The sequence below is a fragment of the Coturnix japonica genome, chromosome 13 (genome assembly GCF_054131305.1).
Source record: "Coturnix japonica strain WE chromosome 13, WE-NBRP24, whole genome shotgun sequence".
Taxonomy (NCBI): domain Eukaryota; kingdom Metazoa; phylum Chordata; class Aves; order Galliformes; family Phasianidae; genus Coturnix; species Coturnix japonica.
Window position 1 is genome coordinate 11,697,733 of NC_140675.1, and position 26,975 is coordinate 11,724,707.

At 45.3% G+C, this 26,975-nt stretch overlaps 1 protein-coding gene across 2 annotated transcripts; it reads right to left on the minus strand.

The window, feature by feature from the left end:
* Positions 1-11,324: 11,324 nt before the first annotated feature.
* LOC107320785 (cytochrome P450 3A9-like) lies at positions 11,325-21,098 on the minus strand. 2 transcript variants are annotated; one of them, XM_015877005.3, is made up of 13 exons: positions 20,956-21,098; positions 18,312-18,405; positions 17,947-17,999; positions 16,773-16,872; positions 16,174-16,287; positions 15,830-15,918; positions 15,202-15,350; positions 14,609-14,736; positions 13,830-13,914; positions 13,329-13,489; positions 12,678-12,904; positions 12,061-12,223; positions 11,325-11,948 (listed from the first exon to the last, which is right to left on the minus strand). In XM_015877005.3, exons 1-13 carry the CDS (start codon positions 21,024-21,026, stop codon positions 11,856-11,858), a joined length of 1,527 nt encoding a protein of 508 aa, XP_015732491.1. In that variant the 5' UTR covers positions 21,027-21,098; the 3' UTR covers positions 11,325-11,855. The 2 variants fall into 2 exon arrangements, with proteins under 2 accessions (XP_015732491.1, XP_085370790.1); XM_085514664.1 differs by lacking the exons at positions 17,947-17,999; positions 18,312-18,405.
* Positions 21,099-26,975: the final 5,877 nt, after the last annotated feature.

Here is a 26,975-nt window from a genome sequence, read left to right on the forward strand (position 1 = left end):
TGTCCGAGAAAAGCTTGCTGCTGTAAGCAAGCACAGACCAACACAGTGTTGGAAACAGGCACCAAAGGCACCAGCCACCTTTTTTAAGACTTTGAACGTAAATGTGTTATTACAATGGTTTAATACTGTTTTGATGCCTCCCAGCCAGCATCTCCTGCAAGGTTATGGTTTCCATTTTCTCTCATTCAACCTTAGTACAGCTGCCATCCGTCTGCCACACAGGCGGAACTGCAAGGTCAGGAATATGAGGCCAGGCTCCTCATGCTGTCTGCCTTGTTTTCCCCATGCAATTTTGATGTGACAGATGCACGAGCTAAGAGGAACTCCTGGAGGAGCACACGTGTTTGTGTATTAGCAAGGATTTCCTCTGTTGTTTCAAGGGCATAAGACAAGGAAGGAAGAAAAGGAGAATTGGATGAGTCCTGGCATTCCTTCCTGCTCTGACAGCAGCTCCACGTTTACCCTCATTGACACAGGCAGGGGCTTGTGTGACAGTTGTAGCGAGATGACCCAGGGAAATCAGGATGGATCCTGCAGATAAGTAGCATTTAACAAAATTAAGGTGAATGCCTTGGGAGATTAGAGATGTGCTCCCTTCGAGAGCTTGGACAGAGCTGGGGGGTTCTTGGAACAACCATGTGAGCTGCAGAGGAACAGCAGGTCACCTTCATCAATAGGGCCAATAACTTAAAGCATCAAGAAGCTTTTTCTAGAGCAGCTGTATAAGATATTACCTGTCCAAGGAGGTGGTGGGATCACCATCTCTGAAGGTGTTTAAGAGCAGCAGAGATGTGGCTCTGAGGGACACGGTCAGTGGGCACAGTGGTGTCGAATGGGGTTGGACATAGGGATCTTAGAGGTCTTTCCTAACCTTAATGGTATTACGGTTTCATGATGTTTCCTAAAGCATCTCTAGGTAATCCCAGAACAGCTGCTATGGCCTCATGTGCAGGGGAAGGGCAGTCAGCCCACAGCCCCAGCAGCAAGAATGGAGCTGGGGGGGGCTTCATGCCCTGCAACCAAAACATACAGACATGTGTGTGAAAAGTGAGGTAGGGAATGGAGGCTGTGGGTAGATAAATGTTTATTATGAGATATAGGCATATTTAATTAGCTCCTGCAGACTTCAACACACTCCTAATGAGCTCTTGCCAAGTTTGCCGTGATTCCTCTCTAATTTTTGTAACTCTGTAATAGTAACAATACAATCGTTTTCTATAATAACCATGATAAAGCCCAGTTAATCCTTCTGTAACTCCTGCATAAGCTTCACGTAATTAAATCAGTTGGTGAAACATTCTTGGTTTAAGGGATGGATGAATGCAGCACAGCTCTGCCACCCTACCAAGAGGCTGATGCAAAGAACAGGTTTCTCTCTCTTCCCACCCTCACAGCAGTGTAAATCTAGTTAATAGGGTTAAAATGGCAAACAGATGTGTTTGAATCCCAACTTTGCCCATCACTGCTGACGCAGAGGCCAGAATATTGCCAACCAAGCAACTTTAGCCCAGCCTGATTTGTGCTCCGTGGGGTAGTGATTAGGCGGCTGCTGGAGCACAGAGCAGTTTTGGTGTGTGAGGGGAATTGTGAGGAGGGGTGAGGGCAGAGACATCACAGGACTCCTGCTTTCAGGCCTCCTTTAGAAGAGGGGCAGTGTTTCTCAACAGTGCTGAGAAATGCAATTTAGATAAGTAGCTGGTGGCTCGTATGAAGAGCTTATCCAACCTGTTATCTTTCACTGGTCTGATGTGCCTCGAAAGGTGTCATACATACTCTTTCTTTCCTTTCCTTTTTATTGAGACATGTTTGCCATAATTACTCCTCTTATAAGAATTTATTGTGCAAAAGCATCTACACGTTACAAAGGAAATATCTATCTGCACTTCAACTGGGTGAACAATTGCAGCTTGCCCTCCCTCCAGAATGCAGGTTATGTAGGTTTTTTGTGATGATGCCTTTAGATGAGAACCAATCTTCTCACAGACCTGACTCACGTTTAAGCTGTTGGTGTTAATTGTTAAATGCAAGGCATGTCCCTCTCCCTGTGCAATGCAGCCCTCTGCTCTGTAGGGATCAGCCCTGCCCTCACCCCGAACTTGCAGTTTCACAATGAGCAGGAGTGGGAAGATCAACACAGATGCATTTATTTATAAAATCTCTGTGTTACATGTTTCCTGGTAGCGATTAATGTTGCGTCGTGGCCCAGCCAGCACAGCAAACCTCAGCTCAAGGCAGTGTGGTGGGGGAAGTTGAGCCTGTGAAACAAACTGGCTTTGTCTCATCATCCTCCCCTACACACCCATGTGAGTCATTCAGCAGCACTTGAGATCCTATGCTTTGTCTCTCTGTCCTGCAGTCATCTGTGATGGTTTCAGTTATGGTCTGTTCTCTGTGTTGGTTGTGTTTTGTTGTGTTGTAATCAGCACAGCGGGATGCAGTGTTATCTAAGTGACCTGCTCATCAGCAAGAGCCAGGCTGCACCTCTTCTGCCAGCTCTTCTCCATCAGATACCACACCTAATCTGTCACATACCTCTTCTTTTATGCCTGTGCTCTAATAACTGACCATGAGGACAACATCAGAGGCTTTGGGGAGAGTGTTCACGTTCCCCTTTTAAGGGAAGGCCCAAGGATGGGATGTATGTCTGGAAGGCAGTGAAACGTTCTGTGAAATGGATACAGTTCCCTGTAAAAGGTCAATTTCATTGAGAGATGGGAAAGTCCTGACAGTAACCTCCAAGAGTGTTTGGACTTGTTCTGGTCTATAGAGCAACCAGACTTTACTGTTTGCAGGTTGGGCTCTGAACCGAGCCACGTGCCAAACAAGTGGCTTCCACAGGTCACTGAGCTCAACGTCATTCCAAATAGCACCAGCCCCAGGCCAAACTCACTCCTGAAATAGCTGGGCCCATCTCCTGTACCCAGTGCCCTGGCATGGTGCATCTTCTATGGAGATGGGAGCAGGCTGATTGCCCTGGCTGTGCTGTGGGCACTGCTGCGATGCACTGTTGGCCCTGTCCAGGTCACTGCCTTTCTTGCTCCAGTTATTGATGCAGTGAAAATGGCACAGTTGCATTCAGAGGAGGTGAAAGGACAATGTGCTGGATGTTCATGTTTCACCATCTTGAATTTTCCTCCAGCTTTCACATCCTGCACCATCAGAGCAGCTGTCAAACAACTGCTCTGCTCCAGCCATTCTCACCTGCTCAGGACAAAACCCAATTTTGACCTTCCTCAGATGGGTCTCACTTTGCTGATAGCTGAGCAGAGAGCAGTGAGAGAAGGCAGAATGTGTGGCTGCAGGATTTGGGCATCAAAACTCCATCCCAATCACTTAAAAGCTGAAGTGCTACTGAAAATAATAATAATAATAATAATAATAATAATAATAATAATAATAATAATAATAATAATAATAATAATATGTATTTTTTCCTCTTGGCATTAAGTAGAAAAAGGACAAAACCCCCTCACAATTAACTCGTTGTTTCTTGTGCTGACAAATGGCTTTCTGGAGTTGCTTAGTCTCAGTGCTCATTTTGAATTATCAGTTCCATATCCAGGCTGTCAGATCCAAGCAATCTGCAGACGAGATGTAGAATATATCACACTGATTCAATATTTATGCTCTGCAATGGGTTTGACTTCTACCCACACACCAAACTTACAAACACTCCAACCCCAGCTAGGGAAGCCCTCAGTAGCCATATCTTAATGAATATTTTCTCCAGCTGAGGATGGAAGAGAGTCAACCTCAGCATGGCCTGGGGGGAAATTGCCAGAGCCTTGTGCACTGCATCAAGCTGACCAGCCTCACCTGGACCTCCTGCCCACACCCAGGGGCCTGGAGACCATTTGAGCTCAGTTTGGTGTTGTCTTCCCTTCCCTAAACTCTGCTGGAAAAGCATGGGTCTCCAGCTGAGTGTATCTGTGCTGCGTGGCTGTGAGGAGCCATCTGAGCAAGGTGCTAACAAGGTAAGGTTTCTTGTTGCTTCAGGATTCAAGCTGAGGGGTTTGTAACCCAGCCTGTGGTTTACACAATATTTCTCCAGCCCGCTGTGTTACATGGATCCTATTCAGGCTTTGTGCAGGGCTGTGTATCCATCAGGCACCTGACTCCTGTTGGTGCTGATGCTTTGGGTCAGGAATAAGCGCAGGACCCTGCTGCCTGCAGGCAGGGCTGTGGGGAGCAACAGAGCTCAGTGCTTGTACACAAGAGTTCATCCTTTCCTATTTACTTCTGAGCATATTTCATTACGATGCTCTTGTGATGCTTTAGGGCTGGAAACACCAGGAATATAAATCAGATTTTGTCATTGGCAGGTAGCATAGTTATGCCTGCATAGATTTATTTTTTTTTTGCTTGTTAAAATATCACGTGTTTATTTCTGAATCTTATCCGTTATGAGAAGCTTGTTACTTTAATAACTTTTTTTCTTTCTTTTCCAATTACTTTAGTAACCATACACTGTTGAAATACTGTATTTAATGCTTTGCTTCTGATTGGAATTCCTGGCCTGCGTGCTCTCTGTGCTCTGAGTGGCAATCTGGTTGTCTGCAGCATGGTGGGCTTTGCCCCTCTTTGCTGGTGGTGGTGGTGATGGAGCCCTGAAAGCCATTCTTCTGCCTCTTTCATGACTACTGAGAGAGCAGGGCTCAGTATTCCCCTTGGGAGGGCTATCAGTGATGGCAGAGCTGCCCATCCACTGGATGAAAAGCTGCCCCACCTACACAGTGAGCTTCAACCCAGAAAGCAGAGCAGGCTGACTGCAGCTATACAGTACAGAGGGAAAAGAACCCACTGCACTGATCAGCAACCACTGCTGACTATGGAAGGAGGGGTTTTGAAGGCAGCTCTTCTCCTGAGTTTTCATACAGCTCTGGGCTGTATAAACTTTACAGTAAGGCCTGTTTGATCAGATATGAAAAATAGATTGGATGTTTGGGTTTTTTTTCTATAAGCTTCATTTATACTCCTCAGAGTGCTCCATGTAATAATACCAGGAAATAGATTCGCGGGCAGAAGTATGATTTTTAAGTTAACGATGTTCATTTAATTTCAACTCTTGTCTCCTCGATGTGCCTCCTCCTAATGCTCTAAATAGCTCTTCTGCCTCTTTGATGTTTACACCCTTCAAATGCATAAAGACAGTTCTCTACAATTCCTCATTTTGCCAAGCAATACATACTTAGTGCTTTTCATCTCTCTCCATAAATCAATCCCTTTCCTCCAACAGGAGCTAGAATGGGATTTTTTTTTTCTCCTTTCCTTATTAGATTTGTACTGAGAATTTCTTTTCAGAAACAGATAAATGATACAAGGCTTTTTCATGACAAAGCATCCTATCATACATTATTAGCAAACACTTCCACAGTGTAACAGGAGTAAAAATAGAAGTGGGCTATAAAAAAGGATGTATAGCAGGATGGCATCTAATCTCACAGCATGGCACTAAAAGTAGAGCAGCTCCTTCGCATTTCTTTGCAAATCTTCAAGGGAAAAAATCCGGGAGCCCTGAGAAATGCTCAGCATCTTTTAGTGAAGGATTCTGTTGAATTCTGAGTGATCTTTGACATTGACTTAATGAATTTTCTCCTTATCCACAACGCCCACCTATTGCTGGCAGTGTGTTCAGCCCCTTCCAGCCAGAACGCAGCCATTTGCAGGAAATCAACCCAGGAATTGCCCGAGCTACAAACTTTCTGATCCTACTTATCTCAAAAATAAGAGTTTTTAGCATTAGCATTGCTGATTTCCAGTGGATGTTGTCAAATATGGACACGGCAATGTTTCCCCCTGGCAGACCAATGAGTACAAGACGTGCTTCTGGGATTGCTTCTCATGATGGATCCTTTGTGCCCCCATCCAACTGAGGGTACTTTAAAGGCCACAGTGATAAGGAGTGCCTGGGAAAAAGTCGCCCTCGGATCCCCCGTATTCCTGAAAGCAGTTTTGGTAGGAGTCCAACAAACCCTGCAAAAATAGTTTTCAAATGAAATTGCAAATGGAAGATGGGTACTCAAATAGATGACAGTTTCAGCAACTATTTGTCAGGAAAAGCCCAGGGCATGGAGGTTACCTGCCTGGCAGCTCCTGCCCTGGGATACAGCCCTCCAAAGGAAACTGATACCTGAAACACCCAGGAAAGTGCCAAAGATTTCTCTAGATCTGCTGCCAGAAAAGAGAAACCAGCACAAACCAATGTGGTTTTACAAAAAGCCAAAGCAATAGCAGGAGCCACGGTGTGCTGGGTGTTGTGACCATGCATGCTAATGTTGTCTCGTTCTGGCTGTTCCAAGCCCTGGGTTAGAATGGCAGTGGGCAGCTCCCTGTGATAATTTCTTGTTGGATGCCATTGGCTCCACTGCAAATTTGCCTGTTGGAGCAGAAGGCTCCTCTATGCCAGCCAAAACTTGAAAGGCAGACTTCTTAAACTTGGTTTAATATTTCAGAGATGTATAGCCATCTTTTGGCCTCTTTCAACTGTCTTCCTGATGCGTGTTTGAGTGTCAGCCTCCCTCCCTGGGGAGACTAAGAGCTGCTCAGTTCTGCCACCCCTCCTCCTAAAGCAGATTTCTGCTGTCACGCAGACATTTAGCGCAGCAAGAAAATGATGGCTGGGGAGTGCTGGGAGGGAGACTCCTTCAGTTCAGGTTGTGGGTTGGTGGGGGAGTCCAAACTGCTCAGTTCACCTACAAACCAAACCAAGACAGTGTTCTTACTACTTGATGAGGACCAGTTGTGCACTTTGGTGCAGAGCAGGTAACGCACCATGTTGCAGGATCCCAGCACTGAGCTGCTCACCCAAATGCTGAGTAGTGCTGCTCTTCTCCTTGTGGCTGAGCAGCAGATGCACTCCTAATACCTTAGGCAACTTGTCAGACTCTTTGCATTTTGCATCTCTGGAAAGTTTCTCTCCCGGGACAGATTTGACCGCAGATGTACCATCCTGCCTGCTGGCCCTTGGCAGTCAGGCACTGCCTGCTGTACCCCCCTGGGCCCTGGCTGCATGATGCCTTGTGCTCAGCTTTGACCATGCCGGGGGCTGTGCTTGCACCTTCCCATGTGGGCATCAAACCTGGCACTGGAGAACCTCCTTAAAGCCAAAAACTATGCTCTCTGCCCTACAAACAGCTATGCAAGCTTGTCCTTGGGTCTCATGCTGTGATCTGATGTGTACACGTAGGTGTGTTTATATTTGCACTCACATGTGTGCATATGTATAAATACATTCACACACGCATGCTTGCTATGTCTGTACAAGCACAAGCTGTCTGTGTTTGCAACACATTCTGTTTCTTAGGGCAACATTTAGGGCTGTGAACTCCCTAAAGAAAAGCCTATCTCTTGCTAAGTGTTTCCAGCATGCCTAACCCTCCTGGGCTTTCATCTCCCAACTGGCTTTTAACATAATGTAAAGAACAGAAATAATATCTTCCATTAAAACTTTATTAGGTAGCTCTTCCACTTAAGAGAGCTGCTTCACTTATTCCCTGCCAAATGAATCCTGGAGTCTGAAAGGATCTGGGATGAGGAGGGGGAAAAAGGGAGACATCCCTAAGTGCTGGGAACCTTCCTGGGAGGATGATCACAGTGCGGGGTCCTGGGCCAGAGCTGGGTGTGGTGGGGCTGCCAAGTGGGATGTGTGGGAGTGCATCTGCCAGCCTGGGCAGCGCCCTTCGTTTCTTGGCCCCTGCTTTTGTATCCTGCTGATTGATGTTGAAATTTGTTGTAATTATTGGGAGCATCAGCCATCTGCTCGCTTCTGCGAGTGTTGTTAAGGCTGCTGGTGGGCTGAGCAATGCAAACTGCAGCAGAGAGTGATGAGTGGCAGCAGCTGACCTTCTTGGGAGCATTTGTATCACTCCTCAGCTTCCCTCTGGCTTTTGCTGTGACCTTTGGCTACGGATCAATCTCAGATTAACGTTTGTTAACAGTAAGCGCCTTAAAATTAGGATACAAGAGGGCAAGTTCTGAAAAGGTTAGATAAGGTTGGGGTAAGTTAATGCAAGACCATGCTCTGTGTGCTGGAGTTTGGTCCGTGTGATCTGTATTTTCCAGTCCCATTGCCTTTGATTCTGGAGCTCAAGTAGGTGGACAGCCCTGGGTTGCTGGAGGCTGGTAGAGGTGTGTTGCAGTGCTGTAAAGATGCTTCAGAGCCCCAGCAATCCAGGAGAAGTGAAGTAATGCACAGAAACGCTCAGAGCTTTTTTCCATATTTGATGTTAATCATTAGGGTAGAGCTGGAATTAGCTTTAATTGATATTAAGAACCGGGAGGAAAAAAAAATGAATCCTCTGGAGAACGAGTCTCTTTAACCTTTAATGATGCAGTAAATAAAATATCCTGTCAGCGTTTGTGCCATAGTAAGGGCTTTCAGAATTCCATATCTGTATGGTGAGGAACTCAGTACTGCTAATTCTCTCCATTACTGCAGACGAAGGTGATGTCAGAGGATAAATTTAGCTGCAGATTTTCCACGTCTCCAAACTATCTGTCATACCTGGTAATTCCCCGTGCCTGCTTCTTGCTAATAGGAAGACAGAGGAAGGAAGAAAGGACTGTGACAACCAGGCATGTTCCGCACATCAGCTTTATCCTTTGTGCACCTTCTAGCATGTAGGCGTCTGATGGCAGAGTATCAATAGAGAATGTATTGAATCATCAGCAGAGGGGAGAAAAGGGAGCAGAGCTGCTTGTTCCTCCTTTTGGGTGAAGTATGTCTGAAAATGTTTCATTTTTCACTTTAAAGGCAAGAGGGAATTGCAAAAGACTTCAATACTTTCGGGACAGTTAGTTTGGTAATAGTCAGGACATTCTTCTCTCTGTCAGGGCTCAGGCTGGTTTGGAGATGCCCAATGGCTGCCATGGTAAGGCACATGAAATATTCCTCTGTTGTAAGCAGGAAATTTGTTTTTCATAAAATCCATTTGATCACCGCAATCAACTGGAATTATTACATCATTTAGGCAAGTTACTGTAACATTAATGTCTGCTCTGTTATGGTTAACTGGGAGAAGGAAACAAATTAGAACTGTTTTTGTCTTTCATCAGAACTTACGCAATAACCGCTCCCGTGTTGTGGGATATATCTCTGCCTTGGAAAGTTCCCAGCACGCCTTCAGAAGGATGGGGAACACAGTCATGCATGATTGTAGAAGTCTTACTTAGGGATGGACCAACACCTCGTGTTTTTTCTGGTCGCCATTTCTTTATCCTTTCACTGTTGCTGCCCTTTGACAATTACTTCCCTGCTTGAAATAACTGCGAGGTCCTGATCTGCAGTGTGTTGTTGCTTTGCTCTTTTTCATTTTTTCTTCTTGCTTTCCTTCTTGGTTGGAATTTAGAAAAATTTAGGGGTGGAAGAGAACAGAATTAACCCAAATTAACTTCAATGTTGAGCTGTTAGGAAGCTTTTCCATCTGACAAAAAGACCCAGATGGGACAACAACATATTCCACAGCTGCCGACATAGGGAAAAATCAACAAGGAGTAGATATGACGGTATCTAGAACAGCAGAAGAGATAAATATCATTTATCAGTAAAAACACTCAAAAGTAGAGCACACTGGGATCTTTGGTTTAAACAGTAGTGCCTCTGGTTTCGAGAGGAAACAGCCAAAAGGGTGGAAATGAATGCAATGGCTGCACAGCTTGCAGAACAGGCAGTTTCCTGGCCTGTCTCCTTCTGAGGGAAGGCTATGGGTGGTGATGGACAGCAGGGCGATGGGAAGGATGGAGGCAGCCCATAAAGGCAAAGTCATTTTATGGAGGTAAGGCACAGAGAATTTGATATCCTTCTGGAAGACTCACCCCATGATTCTGTTGCCCATCATTTGTGGGCTGTTACGATAGTCCTGGCAGGCCATAATGAGCTGACACCAGTTTTTTAGTCACATTTTTCACACTTGGAAGAATAGTGTGTATGGTTACTCTTGTGATCTCCCTGTACAGGGTAGAAATTGCACTGGGATGCAGTTGGCTTACCTGGCTCTTGCTCCCAGCACCATGTGTGTGAGCTTTGTCTGGTTCGTGAGGCACTAAAATAGCTTTCCTCTGTCTCAGTGCAGCTGTTTGGCCTATGTGTGACTTGCTGCTTTCATGGTGATTCCTGCTTTCCTTCCTCCTCACTGAGTCTGGAGTTACTTTAACCTACCACTGTGTTTTCTCTTTGATGGAGAAAAAAAAAGCAGCATTTTTAACCATTCTGTCAAGGCAGGGATGTTGCACTCTTCCATCAGCGCTGGCTGCTGCGGGTCCAGCTGTTTCACCAGAAGCTTTTAACCCCTGCTAAGAGATGTGCAATGCTTTAAACCAAGCACAGCCTTATTGGCAGCACTTCCAACCACGCCTTTCTGTGTACATAGCAAAACCCAAACAATTTTTCACAGATGATGCATCAGAAGGGAGCACTCTAATTGTTTTATCTGCCTTTTGGGACAGCGCAAGCTGCTAACTCTTGAATTAAAGCCAGGGGAACGTTACTGTGTCTTCCTGAAGAACTGATGGCTTTGGTTAAAGGATTCCCAGTGATCAAGAGCCTAACAAGCTGTTGGCTGTCTGCTCTCAAACAGTTAATTGCCGTCACCATTAAAAGGACGTTAATTCTTGAATAAATCTGTACTATGTTGGATTGTAGCATTTGGATCACGTTGCAGTTCAGTCTGCTGGAGACTAAAGATAAAAGCATGTGGGCATGAGAGGAAATTATAGACCATAATAAGTGCATTGAGAAACATGCCTTGGAGCAAAGGATGCAAGGAGGAAGTGAAGGGGTAACTTCAGCTATTTGCATATCTTCCCCAGACCTTTCCCACTTGATCAGCTCCTGCTTGGTTTGTAGGCATCACAGCCAGCACAATACACCAGGGCTAAATAACATGTGAAATCTAGATCCAGGAGAACCTCTCACTTGGCTTTTGATATTTAGTCCCAGTTTATGTGGTCTGGAATGGTCTAAGTTTGCTTGCACCAGGCTGAGCTCCCATGATGAGCAATGCAAGGCAGCAGACCTGAGCCATGCCCAGGAGCAGTGTTCCTCCTGCAGTGCTGTCCCCATCTCCCAGAACTGCAATCTCTCCTCTGCAGCTCTAACACAGCAGAGGTCTGGCCAGTGCTGAACCAGAGGCAACCCCTTAATCAGATGGAGAGGTGGGAGTTGGAGTGTTTGTAAAATACTGTACAAATGGGAGGGCTTGATCGCATTAAATGAAGGATCAGATTCATTAAATTAAGTGGAAAGCAATGTACATGGGTAATTTCAAGGGCTGAGGCTGAATACGGTTTTTAAATAGGAAGTGATCAGCTGCTATACACAACACAGAGCAGCTCTCAAACATTTTTAATGACAGTATTTGTACACACTTTAGTTTAATTAACACATGGCACAGGAGAGGATTGGTAACTAGGATATAGTCTCACACCAGTCGGCTCAATTATAACACAGAAAATTTCAAGCATCAATACACCAAGAAGAAAGTCACCCATCCCTGCTCAGCGAGGTTTGGAGATCTGTGTTTCCATCACACCTTGTTTCTCTTGGATGCAACAATAATTCCTGCTTTCCAGATGGAGACATCCCCTTAGAAGGGAGTGGATGATCAGCTTCTCATTTGGATTTAGTTCTTGATTTCTGCAATCAAATGAATGGGGCTGTGTATTGCCACTGCCCAGTGATCCAGGTTACATTTCTGACAGCCATGTTATTTGGTAAATATGTAGTAATTGCTTCCAGAATGAGCTGAAGTTGCACTTCTGTGTCTGTGCGTGGATGAGAGTTTTCCTGCGGTGTGTGATCCCTTTGTTAGCACAGGGCTCAGTAGACAGCAGGGAACTGAGGCAGACACAGTTGTGTTCTATGCATTGGCAGTGTTGGTCCGAGGGACTAACTTGAGAACGATGGGCTTCTCTGGGGTCAGGAGTCCCTGTGAAAGCAGCTTGAGAGGGATCTGGAACAGAGAGAGGGAAAAAGAGCACATGAAGGTAGGAAATGAAATGAGATGAAAGGAAGGAAATTCAGCCATTACTTGGGTACCAATCGGTCGTCTCTGTGTTCCTCACCTGAGTTTCTTTGCAGACCTGGAAGGTGAAGTTCTGCAATATGGCAGCGATGGCAACTTTCAGAGTCAGGAGAGCAAATCGCATCCCGATGCAGTTCCTGGGACCAGCTCCAAAAGGCAGGTACGTGTATGGGTCAATGCTGTCTTTGTTTTCCTTACTGAACCTGGGTAACAACACATGTTGGGGATAAAATGAAGGCCGCAAGAAAGCAAAAACATAAATGTCTTTACTTATTTGGAGATCTCCCACTGGTGCCCTATGCAAACTTGCTCGTTTTTATGCCATTACGTCTCAGCAATAAAGGTACACAAAGATGGACTCTAGCTATCTACACACGTGCCTTCAGCAAACCTAAAGGTTGTATACAGGATCTTATGAGGTGTCAATATTATTCTCCCCAATGAGATTACATTGCTTGAAACCCTGCTTTAACTGCAAAGCTCATTTTCTTCTTAAAATGACATTTTCATGAGCCTGCGATTTCTTTTTCGTATTGTTAGTGAAAAGATAGGAAGAACACCATTAGGAAGCTAATCAGATTAATACTTAATTACTATGTGAGGAAAAAGCAGCAAGGATCTCTCTTCTCTTTCATTACGTGTTTTGCAGTTTCGTACCTTTCTGGTCTGAACTCCTCTGGGTTTGGCCAGTACTCAGTGTTGCGGTGCAAGGTGTAAGGTGGGATGATAACAATGGTTCCTTTTGGAATGGTCACCCCATTTATTTCCACATCTCTCTTGCAGACCCTCTCAATCCGTCCTCCGAGGGGATAGAGCCGGAGGGTTTCACTCACGGCCATGTCAAGGTAATCCAACTGCATTATTGCTTCATATGTGAGCGGAGCCTGTGGACAACAGGTGAGATGTGATCACGTCTGTTGGCATAAGGACTGGTTTTTCCTAAAATGAGTGTTGGAACCAATGTCCCCATCCCCTCCTGCCCCAGCTATGTTTCAAATTCATTGAAGAACAAAGTACAAGGTAGAAATTGCATTGTTGGTTATATTTCCTATCCGTGAGTGGTGGAAATGCCTATCAATTAATCTGCTCATGGGTGCAGAGTACGGCAAACAGGTTTGTTTGGGGCACTGATCTGTAAAGCTTCAGCTGCAAAAAGAAAACCACTACAGGGCTGAGCTGTCTGTGTGTGCCTTGGAGCACTTGGAATATCCCAGTGGAGGATGTTTCAGAGCTATGGTCATTGTCCTGACTGGGTTAGGAGGACAGCAGGTACAGAAGGTTTGGGACCATCATTTGGCATCCCCTTACCTTGTTGGGTAGAACAGTATCTATTTCATCCACCACCTTCTGCTGTACATCAGGATGCAAGGCGAGCAGGTAAGCCAGGTAAGAAAGTGTGTTACTGGTGGGCTCATACCCAGCAAAAATGAAGATGAATGCTTGTGACAGGACCTCTATGTCACTCAGGGCTGGAGGAGAAAGGATGTGGAGAGTTGAGAAATGGTGCTGATGATTCCAGAGAGGAACAAGGAGCAATGGGTGGGGTTGGGGCAGGTTTGTTTTGGTTTTCTGGTTACACATCTATGGCTGCTCTGTGTGAAATGCATCATTTGATGAGAGGAGTCAGAGAATTTCCTGGGTAAATATGATTGACTCCCTGCCAAGGGACCTTCTGGTGCTGGCAGCAGGGGATGGGCTCCAGCCTGGAGCTGAGCAATGGGCATCCTTGGAGCCTTCCTCTGGGAAACAGCTCCCCATGTTTTCCTTGCTCCCACAGACCCTGCTCCCCCAACATGTGGATGCTGTTACCTTTATGTGAGTGCTTCCCATCACTGATCCCGTTGCTGTCTGATTTCTGGGATTCAATCATCATCTGCAGGAAATCTACTCTGCCCTGCAAAGAGGAGCAGAATTTCTTTGGTGACAGGTCCTTGGGGGAGCTCAGACAAAGCCCTCACATCCTGGGCACTGCTCTAAAACTGGAAGCATCTCTGCAATGCATGTGGCTTTCCTGTTGTAAAACGCAGCCCTTATATTCTATTTCAAAACCAATCTACCTTTTTCATGAAGGCACTGGATAGGAAAGCGGTGTCTCAAAAGGAATTTCAGAAAAGGGATCCAAACTTCTCATAGGGAGAAAATTGCTGGGAAACATTTTCTGTGTTTGAAATGGGAGATGGGAGGGCACAATCCCAAGAGGCAGCGCTGCTGTCCAGTGCCCCTGTGCTGCCTACTCTGCTTTCTCTTATCCCCTTCCTAATCTTCAAAGAAGACAAGTGGCTTAGTCTGCTGTTTTATCACAAGTTTTGCAAACCCAGGCTTAATCTCATTCTGCCTTTATCTGGATTCCGCCTTAGATCATGGGTGTACAAAGTCCACTGTGCTTCTCTGCCAGCGCTGTTCAAATGAGACCTTTCCCAAGGCATTAAAAGTGTGTTTACAACATAGTAGTTCAGGAATCCATGCTGAGTTACTGGACTTTGGCTTCATCTTTGGTATCATCACCCTTAAGTGGTGATATTTCACATGATTGTAATGAGAAAAAGGAAGTTGCTGCCACAATTGATAACGAGTTCATGCCTGCTTACCTTGTAAGTCTCTCTTTCACGATCCTTCTTAATTTTGTCAATAGACCTCATGAAGAAATCTACAGCATTACTGTCAAAAAAGCTGATGTTCATCTTGGCCATAAGAGGGATAAGGAACGGACATACGACTGAAAAACAATTTGAGATTGGATTTCTGTAGTGTAAATAAGCCCTACCTCGTATAAAATAAGCTACAAGTGTTTCTGAGGAAAGTATCCATGCTAATGACAAATTACTTCCCTTCTTTTCTTTCTTTGCCTGAGCTTTGTTCCTTTCCTCGTGGGATAGTTTATCTTCACCCAGCCCTCTCCCATCTTCATGTGAACTGGGCATAACTGAGCTGGGTATAATCTTTGCTTTAAGAGACAAAGAACGTGTCACCTTTTACTATGGCACCTACCACCATTATTTTTCTTGCCCACCTCCTTCCTGGTGTTGTAGTGTGGAGCTATCAGTGAGGAAACAACAAGGCAAAAGCCATCGAGTCTTCTGTGTTAGTAACTGCCCATTAGCTAATCTAGAAGATGCACCGGTGTCTGGTATGCTTGCTAAGCTCAACACCTGAATTAAGTTTTCTTTATAAAGTTATTTACATGCCAAGACGAAGACTGGATTAGCAAAGTCAAACTTGGTCAGTTTCTGCATCTCTCTGACAAAGGGGCTTTTGGGGTTGTTCATGGAGTCGATGTTCACACCAAAGGAAGTGCTGGTGACTACGTCCATGCTGTAGCTTCCAAAGAAGCTGAGGAAAAGATGGAAAAGACACTGTGGTTAAATATTTGATGTGAGTATAATTTTCCTAGTGCCTATGCCACATTCCAGTCTAAATTCTTGTTGAGAGCTCCTGTGTTGAGATGGTATTTGTGATGGTAACTAGGAGGTATTTAGGGTGAAAAAGAATGGACATATATGTGGGGGAAAGTGGGTTTTCCTGTGAAATTCAGCCATCATGGACCTGAGTGCACATAGGGTGAGGCTGGAGTACTATTTTCCCCCTTCTAATTCCCTGTTGAATGCTCTCTGTGGGTCTCTGCCTTTAGGAATACTCTAACATCCCAGTTCAGTTTTCCCCTTAGCATTCCCAGCCAGGTTCCCAGTGCCCCACACCTCATGTCAGAGGTTGGTTTTGCTAGCAAGCAAACTGTGTTCAAGTAATGGAAGAGTCCCAGCACCTGCTACCAAAGCTTGCTGCTTAGCCTGCTGCTCCCAGCAGCTACTTACTCCTTCACAGGGACAGAGCTGTCCTTTTCCACTCTTTTTTGAACATTTTTCACCAACATCTCCCCAAAGTGCTTCATTGTAGGAAACATCTGCAACACAAAGCAGAGATGGATACTACAGTGCATTCTACTCCTCTAAGGCAGGCTTACGGAGGCTGCAGGGATTTTCAGGAATATTTGCAAATACAATTTCTCTGCTGTGTTATTACTTCGTGTCTGTTTTTTCCTCTTTGCGTTAGGCATAAATTAAACAGGCCAAAGAAATCAGACCCCTGTGACTATCTCAGCCAGAAAACAACCTCCTGACTTTCTGATTTAGCCTGAGCTCCACCCTCTGTGTTTTACCTCCTTTAGCTTCCCACTGGTGAAGGTTGGAGAGAGCACAGTACGGAGCCTTTTCCACTGATCATCTTCAGCTAATGAGACAGCATTCCTCAGCTCCCCTGCTAGATCTATGTGCTGGAGGGAAGAAGGTGAGGTGTTAAACCCAGGAAGGTTTGCAGTTTACTGGCAGGAATGGGGGTGTGTACATAAGTATATACATCACACACTTTCCTGCAGTCAGCAAACTGAGGTGCCATCTCCATAAACAGTATAAGCATCCAAACAGGCCCAGTGCCCGAGAGCATGAGCGTGCTCACACCTGGCAGCATAGCTCAGAGCCTGCACCCCAGCTGGTTCACACAGTCTCTCAAATTCATCCTCTGTGCCTCTGTGTATACAGAGAGAGGGGTGAGCAGTATTTAGAGTGCTGGCGTGCAGTCTGGTTTATGCAGTCCCCAGGCTCTGAGGCAGGGGAACAGTGACATACAGTGGCTGCTTGCAGTAATCCCAACAGTGCAGTCCCAGTCCCTCTGGGAAGCCCTGTGCACAGTTAGCGTGATGTTCTCCTCCTGCATTTTGTTTTCTGGGCTGTGTGGTACACGGCAGTGCTGCCCTCTTACCCTGCGGTTGGTGAAGGTGGAGTAGCATTCTTTCACTAGGACGGTTTTGATGATCTGTGGGTCCATGACAACCAATGCAGGCTGTCTGCCATCATAAATCCTGGTGGGGGGAGAGAGGAGAGAGGTGAACAACCCCAAATAGTTGAGCTGTGAGGCTTGGCTGATGCCCATGAAAGAAAATGTGTTAAGCAAACCCTCTTCCATCACTAGCCTCACTGTTCTGCAAGAGCTGAAGTGCAGAAATGTAGAAATTGGAGATGGAAGAGGACTTACAGACCATCTCCCATCTGTTTTTGTTAATGATAAAGGGGCCTTAGGCCCTTCCAGATGCACTGGGAAATGAGGGATCAGTCCCTCAAAGGACCAGATACTAAATGAAGCATCTTCTCTTTCTCCCTTGGTTCTCTGTGTTTTTCCAGACTCTTAAACACATTACAGTATTAAAAGGAAACTTGTTCGACCCCTTCCAATCTCATGAATTTGGTGTCTGGAGACTTGGGCTCCAGCACTGAAATAGCCTTGGAGATAAAGCTTGAGCCTTGCTATTGTCTTTTTAAGCTGCCAGTTCTGAATGCTCTCCTGGAGCAGATATAGATTTGACCAGATTTTGTATGTATCTTCCCCTTTCGTGCCAAGATATGTTTCTTGGACTCAAAGTTGTAAACTCCTGTAGGGGCCAATGGGTGCATTGCAGAAGGTATGTACATTTGCAGCCCAAGCTATAGCAGAAGCTGTAAAAGCCATAGGAGATGTCTGCAGGAGAGTGGCAAGAGCTGCTGAAGTTTGCAGGGCTGGGTCAGTGGTATGAGGAAGATCTGCAGTGATTTTTCTGTTTGAACCAGAGAAACTTGAGTTCCCAGTTCTAGGTTCCCACTTAAATAATGAGAGGCACTGCCATTGATTTTTTTAGGGGTGAGGACCTTTTGTTATTGGCTTTGGAACAGCCTTCCTAGTACGGGTCAAAGCAATTTCCACATAGAATGACAGCGGCACAGCCCTGTGCATGCCATGCTTTAACATGAGCCCCGTGTGCACCCAACCAGTGCTGTGCTCATTGAGCTGGGACCATCAGGGCTGTAGGGAAAGAGAGCTTTCTGCAGTGATTTCTTTCTCCCCTTTGTATGGATTGTGATTTTAGCTCAAGAAGAGATGGCTGGTACATGCAAATACTTACCCCCAGATTTTCCCATACTTCTGGAAGCACTCAGTGTCAAATTCCAAGAAGCCCTGTGGGAAACAATTTAAGAATGAATTCAGGGCACAGTGGAGGAGATGATGCTGGAGATAGATGGTTGGGAGGAGCATCTCCAAGATGATGCTGAGGGCTGTCGCCAGTGCTCCCCTCCCTGGAAGCACTGCAGAGGACACAGGAACGTGTACTATGCTAATATGTGCTCCTGAGCCCTCGTCCTGCATGGTCTTTGCAGAGCCTGTGTGTTGGAGCAGAGCCTGGCATTTCGAGATAACCTGTCATTGTTGTATATCTACTCAGCTACAGCTGTAGGCATCTCTCAAGCCAGGGAGCATGCAGTTACTTACTTTGCGGTATTCCAGGCATGTCCCAAAGAAAGGCAGTGGTTTTGGCCCAGGAATGCCCAGCTTCTTGAACAAACCAAATGGCCATGTTCCATATCTGTAGGACAGAAAACACAATGGAGCACTGTGTTGCCATGGCTCTTGAGCTATAGCAGTGTCCCCTTGGTTCTGTGTAGAGGTGGTTGAATCAGGAGCTAGATATAAGTGGCCTGAAGGATTATTGCCTGGTAAAACAAACACAGTAGGGCCCATTTCTGCCATGCATCCTCAAAGAGATGGTGTGGGGTTAAAGCATCTGCCTTGTAAGAGCATAGGGGCTCTGGTGGGAACAGGACCTTGAAGTCTTTAGCAACATGCAAAAGAGGAGCTCATTGCCAGCTGAAAGGAGAGGTGGAAAACAAAGCTGGGAGAAGGAACACCAAGCTCACATGTTTTCATTGAAGGGGAATCAAAGCTGTGCCAGCAGTGATGTCCCAAACAGGGCTTTTGTCAGGCTGCACTTTAATTTCATTTATTGTTCTCCCTCCCCACAGCCCCCCGTCAGCACAGTGGTGCATCAGGAACTCTCCTCTTGATAGCGTTCTCTTTAGATTTTATTGACGGCTTTGCAGATTTCTTCCCTCTGAAGCACCCTTTTTTGGCAGCTGTAAAGTTATTACTTCTACCTCGGGGCCTTCTGTTTCTCAACAAGGGCCCGGGCTGCAGCCCTTTGAAGCTCGTCTTTGGCTGTGTTGAAAGAGCTCTTCAAAATATTTGCTTTTGGTTAGGAGCTGCAGCTCCCCAAGCGAGCGGTTCATTGCAGAAGGGATGTAAAGCTGCAAAGGTTTGGCAGAGGGATGTTATCAGAGATCCTGTTTGGGCTTAGAGATGGTGGCAGCACGGCTGTGCCCTGGGGCAGCTTTGCTGTAAAGCTGGGGAAATAGAGGGGTTTTGATGGAGATGATAACTACGCCAAACATAGCAGCCCCAAATGCAATGGGTGTCCCCAGCAGAGAGGTTCTGCTGGAGCACACAGCTGGACCTCATCCTATGGTCCAAACCGGGTGGGCAAAAATGAGGGAACGGACATTTGTCGGCACTCAGTCTGTCAGTTTTTAATGTCTCTGTCAAATGTTAATTCAGTGCAAAGTATAAAATGTTTATGGATTCTCACTCATAATGTTCACGGGCAGCTGGGGCTGCTGGAGGAGCAGGGAATGCTGAACTTGGCTGTTTGCAAAAGCCTGCAATGCTATAGGAACATAGGCGAGGGCTTAATCTACTTGAAACGTAGCCAGGGAAATGCAATCTAATGCTCTTATGGCTAAAACGTGACATAATTTTTGGCAGGAGGAAAAGGGTCGTTCATTATGAAGCAAGAGAATAATCATTACATCTTCTTATCACAGAAGTGAACCAGAAATGCCCGGTCACTGTTCATGTGTGGACTGGGACAGCATTTCCCTGGACAGGTACAAGGTCTGTAGGCAGCCTCCTGGTGCTGATGGGCACTGAAGGTCTATTTTAGCTCAGATATCAGCACAGACATCTGAGTTTCATCCTTTTAGCAGCAAAAGAATTGCAAATGGCTGCGGGAGGTGGGAGTGTGGCAGCCAGCGGTCCTGCATTGCCAGAGTTATCAGGATAGGAAGGTTTGGGTCAATCATGAGGGTCCCCAGTGGGTTTGTGAGGGTTCCAAATCACAGGAATGGGTTCAAAAAAAAAGCAAGGCCAGAAATTTGCAGTTTACTGAACCATCACAGCTGGAGCACTGCCAGGGCAGATAAATGGGTTGTGCTCATGTGCACCACATTAATCATTAAGGTTTATGGCCAGCAACATGCTGTCTTGCCTAAGGGCTTGTCAGCGCTACAAAGTTTGTCAGTCCAGTCTTGTAAGCAGGGACTTCCAGGGGAGATGATGTGCATCCCAGCAGAGGGGAATTTTCAGCCAACCCCTCTGCAGTGCAGCAATGAGCAGCACCAGCTGGGTGAACAACAGCATTTTCTTGCTGGCACAGCTGCCTCCACAGGAACTGCCTGATGGGTTTGTCTGGAAAGCCAGGAGCAGGAACTGAGCTTGCTCTGGGCTTGCTTCCTTCCTCCTATAAAGGGCTGAGGGGGAACCAGGTGTGGGTGATGTTCCCCTGGGTACACGCACATGAATATCTGTGCTATGCCCCTATATGTAGCACCTTTGTACTATGAAGGAGCTGGGTGAGAGCTGGTCCTATAGCTGCTCTACTGGTGCCTTGCTGCTGCTCCCTACCTTTGCAGGTTGCCAGTAGTATCATTTACTGCCTGCTCTCCTCCACAGAGCAACCTCACTTGGAGGGGCACTGTCTTCTTCAGGTTATTTCTGTTGACAATGAGCCATGCCAGCTAATACAATCCATGGTAACAAATGCTTGATGCCATTATAATTTGATTATTGCCTTACTATTGCTTAGTAAAAACACTGCAAAAGTGCCTGTACACGTTCCAAACCGTGGAGTAAGATCACTCATCCATATGGTCTTCAGGCTCCTATCCTAGTTTTCAGAACATTTTAGAGACTGGAAATCACACCTATCTACTTGTTCTGAAGCAGATGATTTGCATGAGAATGAACAGCAGCAAGAATAGGAAAATGTCACGTACATAGAACCAATACAGTCTATTTTACTCACGTTATCAGGAGGGCTACAAAAACAAGCAAGAGGATCCAGGTTTCAATGGAGAAGAAAGGAAGAAGGTTCATTGTGGCTCTCCTCTAGTTGGCCTGGAGATCTGTCTGTATGCGTCTGTCCATCTGTCACAGACCGCAAGAACCAGGAGTGTTTGGAGATCAGTAGTATATGGTGTCCAATCACATGATGTGGGGGCTGGCCTCATGTCCCAAAGGAGGAGGAGTAAAAAGACAAAGGTAACAAATACGGTATTCTCAGAACTGTAATCCACATGGCAGATAAACACCTCACTGATCTGATTCTGATTATGCAAAACATGCAATGACATGAACTTCAGCTAGTCTATCTGTTGTGATAGTGATGACTGACTTCTTATTGAGTCATGCTCCCAGGCTCCAACACCGAAATAAATACAGCCAAGTTAGAAAGAAAAGGTAAATCCCAAAGCAGGTGTCAGAGCTGGTTTACAAAAGGCTAAGGGAAAGAAAACTGAAAAGGTTATCAGTACGCTGCATGACAAGATCTTTTCTGGCAGCTGAATTAACTTTGGCAAAACTTAAGATTTTGTTTTAAATATCTGTATTTCTGTATGTGTTGTGAAGAGCAACTACTGCCTGCTTCCTTCCATAGTAGGCCAGCATCTGATTACTCCATTTGCTCCAATAGACTATGAAGGCTTTACAAGTCAACTTTTCCTTCTGGGCATCTTGAAAGAGAAATGCTGTTGTTTCACAGCGATGAGCTAAAGTGCCATCAGTTCCAAAACAGCAGCCTGGGGCTCAGGAAAAATCCTCTGCAGCAGCTGGCAAAAAAGTGAAAACACTAATTTTGCAATGGTTACCTCACAAGAATGGTGCAGAGTTGATAACACCCTGAGGCATGGATGGGGTGAAAATTACAATGGTGAGAAAGTCTGGCCATTTGGATGGTGTTTGATGTTAGTGGTCATAGCACTGGGGCAGAAGACATGTGGTTTGTTCTGATGTGAGATGGAGAAACCTTAAGTCTTCTTTTAGAACATCAGAATGAGCAGTTCACTTCCTATTGACAGAATTGCTGTTGTTGGAGGGAGGTTGACTGAACACGCTGAGTACTATTGTACACATTAGGGTTGCATTTGTCTCCTAGGGTGTTGCTCTTATTGATGCTGGGTTGACCAATAAGTGCATTGCAGTTCATGCGGTGACGTGGGACGCTCTGAGAGCCACCCTCTGATTTATCTCAGGAACATTTCTGTATCGTTTCACCCTTGCCTGACTCCTGCTCTGACCTTCAGGAACAGGCTGTTTTGCAATAAGCAGCCTGCACAAGCTCAGCATGAACAAACAAGCTCATGCATTTGTTACACATGCCCATGTTGGATCTTGTGTCTCTTGATTCAGAGATGTTTCAAGTGCATGTGGTTAAATGGGTGCTTTCCCATCCAGGCATTTGCTACATCAGTGTCTGTTTTTCCAGGATTCTATTTTGCACGCTTTGTCATTTCCTTGACGTCTGAATTTACTGGACTTACTGTTAGAAAACCACTTAATACCATTTATCCACAGAAGAGGGTTGCTGCAGGGTTGCCTGTTCTCGCTAAAAATAACCTTTAGTCATTGCCCTGTGTGTGACTCCTAAGGGTGAGAATGGTCTCTGGAAAAACTTGAATGAAATAATGGATGTAGAATCTTGTGTCTGGTTTTGAGTTGGAATCTTAACAGCCAATGCCAGGTGAGCTTTTTATCCTTTAAAACAATAGTAATAATAATTAAAACAACAACCAAACTTTCCTTGAGAAAGTTGATAGAAAAATAAGTTTAGGACTAATCCATGGCAAATGAAAGTCAATGACCCAAGAAGTAATGACCGGTTTTCATGTCATGTTTTCAGACCAGTCCAGAGCTTGGCTTATCTCCCAGCTTGCCCTCTGTTGAACCTGCATGCCTCTTCCAGCAACCCATACTGCCCCAAGCTGCTGGGCATGTGAGCTGGGCAGAGCTTGGAGTGTGTCCTGTATTACAAGTGGTTTTGCACCTTCGGAGGGGAGGACGGGAGGAAGCTTCTGCTCTCCATCTCTGAAGAGGAGGAGATGTTGGCTTTTGGCATCGTCTCCAGCCAAGGATGATCCCAACCTCAGTGGGAACCCTAACCCATTTCCTATCTCTCCTCTCTCTGGCTGGTTGGAGGAGTTGAGTATTGCCATGGGCCAAGAGGAAGAGATTTAAAAAACCAAACATTGCAGTAAATTCCAAGGAGAACTGAGCTGCTTTTCTACTTCTAATGCCACTAAGTAGCTCAGATTAATGGATTAATGGCTTTCAGGAAAGCAAAATAACACCAAGTTTTTATTTGCAGTGTAATGAAAGGAGTGCTCCTAATCCAGGTTGTGAACAAGGTGTGATCAGCAAGAGGGTTTTCTTGTGCAATAATAACAGGGACAGCACAGTAGCATGGGAGAGCATGTATTTCTTTCACAGGCCATGAAACCAAGTGATGTAGGGTAAGAAAAGCACTGTGGAATACAATTATAACTGGGGCACAGGTGTGGAGGAGAAAGAATTGCTAGGAAGAGAAAGAGCTACTGGCAAACATGAATAAGTAAAACAAGAAATGAAAACAAAGCCCACAATAGGCAGTATTTTGTGTTGAATGATGAAGTTTTGATGACTGAAAGGACTGCGTGGGAATAGGAAGGTCCAGGTTGTATGAGCCTGAATCTTTAGGTTCAACCCACTTTTGAACGTGACCATGAAAGCATCTCCTGAGATGCTTTAGCGAGTTTGATTTTGATTCCTGGGTTGGGCTGGTTGCAGTAGGGACTTGGTGATACTACCAGGGCAATAAATATTGTTGGGGAGTTGTCTTGCTGTGGAGCACTTCAGCTTCTCCTGATAAAGATCAGAAAACTGCTGCTGATTGTGACACGGTTCAGATAATCCCTATCTGGGAGATGGCAGATTTTTGCTCTAAAGACACCCCAAAATTGGCAAGCAGTGGAACTGGTTCAACTTCCATGTTGGTAATTCATTAAAGATATTCTAGATGAGCAGTCAGGAGCAAAATTACCTTGGGCTGAGCAAAGTGTATTCATTTAGTTTGCCATAAATGGAAGCATGAACTAAGTGAACAAATTAATGAAATGAACTAGTGAAAGGTGTGGACCTTTAATGTAGGCCATGCCAAGACTCCTTTTTAAGTCACAGATGCTAATGTTCTCAGCCAGCTGTGTGCCAAGAGCCTTGTAGGAATGGATTCTACACCCAGCTGGCTGAACGTCTATACTATAAAGGATGTGAGGAATAAGCCAGTCAGATAGGAAGGGGAGAAAGAGAATGAGTCTGTAGATCAAGGTAAACCATCCTAAGATCTGCCCCATAAGATCTTTAGGTAGTAGAACTCATTTGTGTGCCAAACTTGGAGCAGCTCTTGGCTGAATGTAGCGGTTCACTGGGGTCAGATTAGGGAGTGCAGCGTTATCAGTGGCATCCCTCAGCCCTTGGAGAGGTGCTCCACAAATCTTTGTTTGTTTAGTTTGATGAAGGAATAGCTGGGCCAGAAGGGGATTGGTGGGAGATAAATGCCAGGTAGAAGAGCTATTTCATCACATTATGACTTTGGCATAGAGACAAATGGATATAGCCCAGCCATGAGTGAGTGCCGGGCTGGAAATGAGCACAGTCCCAGCCTGGAAAGCTCAGGATTTTGCCCATCGTGGTTTGGGGGTGAAAAAGCAAAGCTCAGATAATGCAAAGAGGGCCTAGATAAGACAGCTGTTGGTGGGAGAAGGGAGTAAATACATTGAATTACTTATCAACACTCTTCTGCCAGAGCAGTGTGAGAAGTTCACTTCCTGCATAGGCAGAAGCTGTGGGGAGGTAACCTATTTATTTTCCCTGATATGTGGTTGTTTAGCTACCCAAAGGAAAATACTTCATAATGAAGGCTACATCTTGTTGTCAGTGGTTAAAATATTGATACGCTGCTGCTGGATAAAAAAAATCAATGTATTTAGAGGGGTCTCTAATGGTACTTTATGTAGTTCTGTGTGTGGATGACTGATACCCTCCTGTACGTAGATTTCCTTGGGATTTAAAAAGCTCACAAGAAACCTCAACAAAAAAAGTAATTAATTCCCCTGGATGTTTTGTTCCATATACCGAGCTTTGGAACAACACCGAAACTAGGACACTTTTCTGATGTTTTTCAGCTAAAGTAATATCTCTGATACATATCAGTCTTCCTTCATAATCTTTCTAATATATCATTATATACCTTCTCATTCTAAGAAATGATAGCTCTAAAAGCTATACCGTGTCAGGATAGCTAATTAACTCTAAGCACCGCATCTCTCAGTCAAATACAAATGTGTGTTTGAGGTTCTCTGAGTTTAACCTTGTAAAATGAGTTAAGAAATAAATACTCTGCTAGCTCCATATGTAACTATTTACCTGTGATGAATTGAAATACAAGATTTCGCCTCAGAAATACGCAACAGTCCTGAGCAAATATAAACTAGGAGAGATGTATTTCCAACATGAAGTGTGAAAATATGCTCTGCTCTGGTAGATGCAGGGAGGGTGCCTTGATGGGGCACTATATGCAAGAGCTGCTTTGTTATGCCACAGTTTTGGCAAAGGCATGGCAAGAAGGGTCAGTGCAAATCATTGCATGGAGGAGGTCTTCTGCACTGGGATGTTAAAGCCTGGTGAAATCACTGCATGGGATTCATTCAAAGCGATGGATCTTTTAAAGGGCAACAAAACAAACAGTTCACCCACTGCATAAGGATTTTGTCATGCAAATTGCTGCATAAAATTGTTCTTAAAGCAGAGATCATGTAATGTCTTCTTGCATTTTCCCTGCCACTAATGCTGCGTCCTGCATTGTGACCTGCATGGGCTGTAACTCAGCAGGTTCAGCTCTGCCACAGCTGGGACTGTGCTGGTCAGTAAGGGTCATGAGCCTGAAGGAAAAACAAGAGTACTGTCAAAGTGAACTTCTGGACCACAGGTGACTGACCTCTCCACCATGTGAACATGGGGTTTGCTCCTTTGCTTCTCCCTGAGGGGCCATGCAGCCTCTCACAGTGCTCAAAAGTGGTGGATGTCAAGGCTGTTGTGCATGACGATTGTGGAAAGGACTATATGCATTAACAAAATCTGCTGGGTTTTTTTAATGTGCTTCATCTAATTGTGTTTCCAAAATGCTTCTTTGCCATTCCCACTGCTATGGAAGCCTTATACGGGCATTCCGGTCATATCAACAACACAGGATGTTGTTTGGGTCACTCTGCAAGACTTGTGTTAGGCTGAGCTTTATGCACCCAGGACAGAGTCCCCAGCACTTATGTAAGCTGTCACTCAGGTAAACCAGACCCGAGGAATGACACAGATTCTGATTACGGTCTGTGTGTAAATGCATTCTTTGCCACCTGATTTGCCCGTGCTGTTTACTTAGTTGAATATTTAACCAGATACAATTGGGTGTGATACTATTTCAAATATCTGAGCCTGCAAAAGTTCAATAGGAGGTGTGGGAGAGGCGTTGTCCCATCAAAAAACCTTCCAACCACTGTCAAGAATCCAGAGATGAGATTCCTCCAAAGTAGGGGCCATTTATTGTTGGACAAGATGACCTTCAGTGGTCTCTTCCAACTCTTCCAACAATTCTGTAGTACTATGATTTGAGCTTCTTGGTCTTCTGTGCTATCAGATGTTCCTCCAGCTTTTAGCCAACCCAGTGTATTGACAGAAGGCACCCTGGCTACATGCAAGGATAAGCAGTGCCCTGTTGATGAGCGATCTCTAGCCCCAAAACCCTAAATCTGAGCACCTGGAGGAGCAGAGCTCCAAGGACACTCATGCTGCCCATGGCTACAGTCAGTGTTCTTTTAATTTGGAGAGAAGTGTGTTTGGGGAAGGAGCTGGTTCTGGGCCCAGGAGGGGAGTTTGGGTGCAAATCTGACAAGATGTGTATGAATGTGTATTTATATAAATGGCACAGACAGAAATAGCAGTGTTAGAACACAGTTATTCCCT

Bases quoted from the DNA above. Each gene is read 5' to 3' on its own strand.
- LOC107320785 (XM_015877005.3), bottom strand. From the start codon at position 21,026: ATGAACCTTCTTCCTTTCTTCTCCATTGAAACCTGGATCCTCTTGCTT. The intron at 14,737-15,201 runs GTAAATAACTTT...ATTGTTTTTCAG, and splicing joins TCCAGTCTTCGTCTTGGCAT to TCGTATGTCCGTTCCTTATC. The intron at 11,949-12,060 runs GTGAGGAACACA...TCTCTGTTCCAG, and splicing joins AGGTCTGCAAAGAAACTCAG to ATCCCTCTCAAGCTGCTTTC.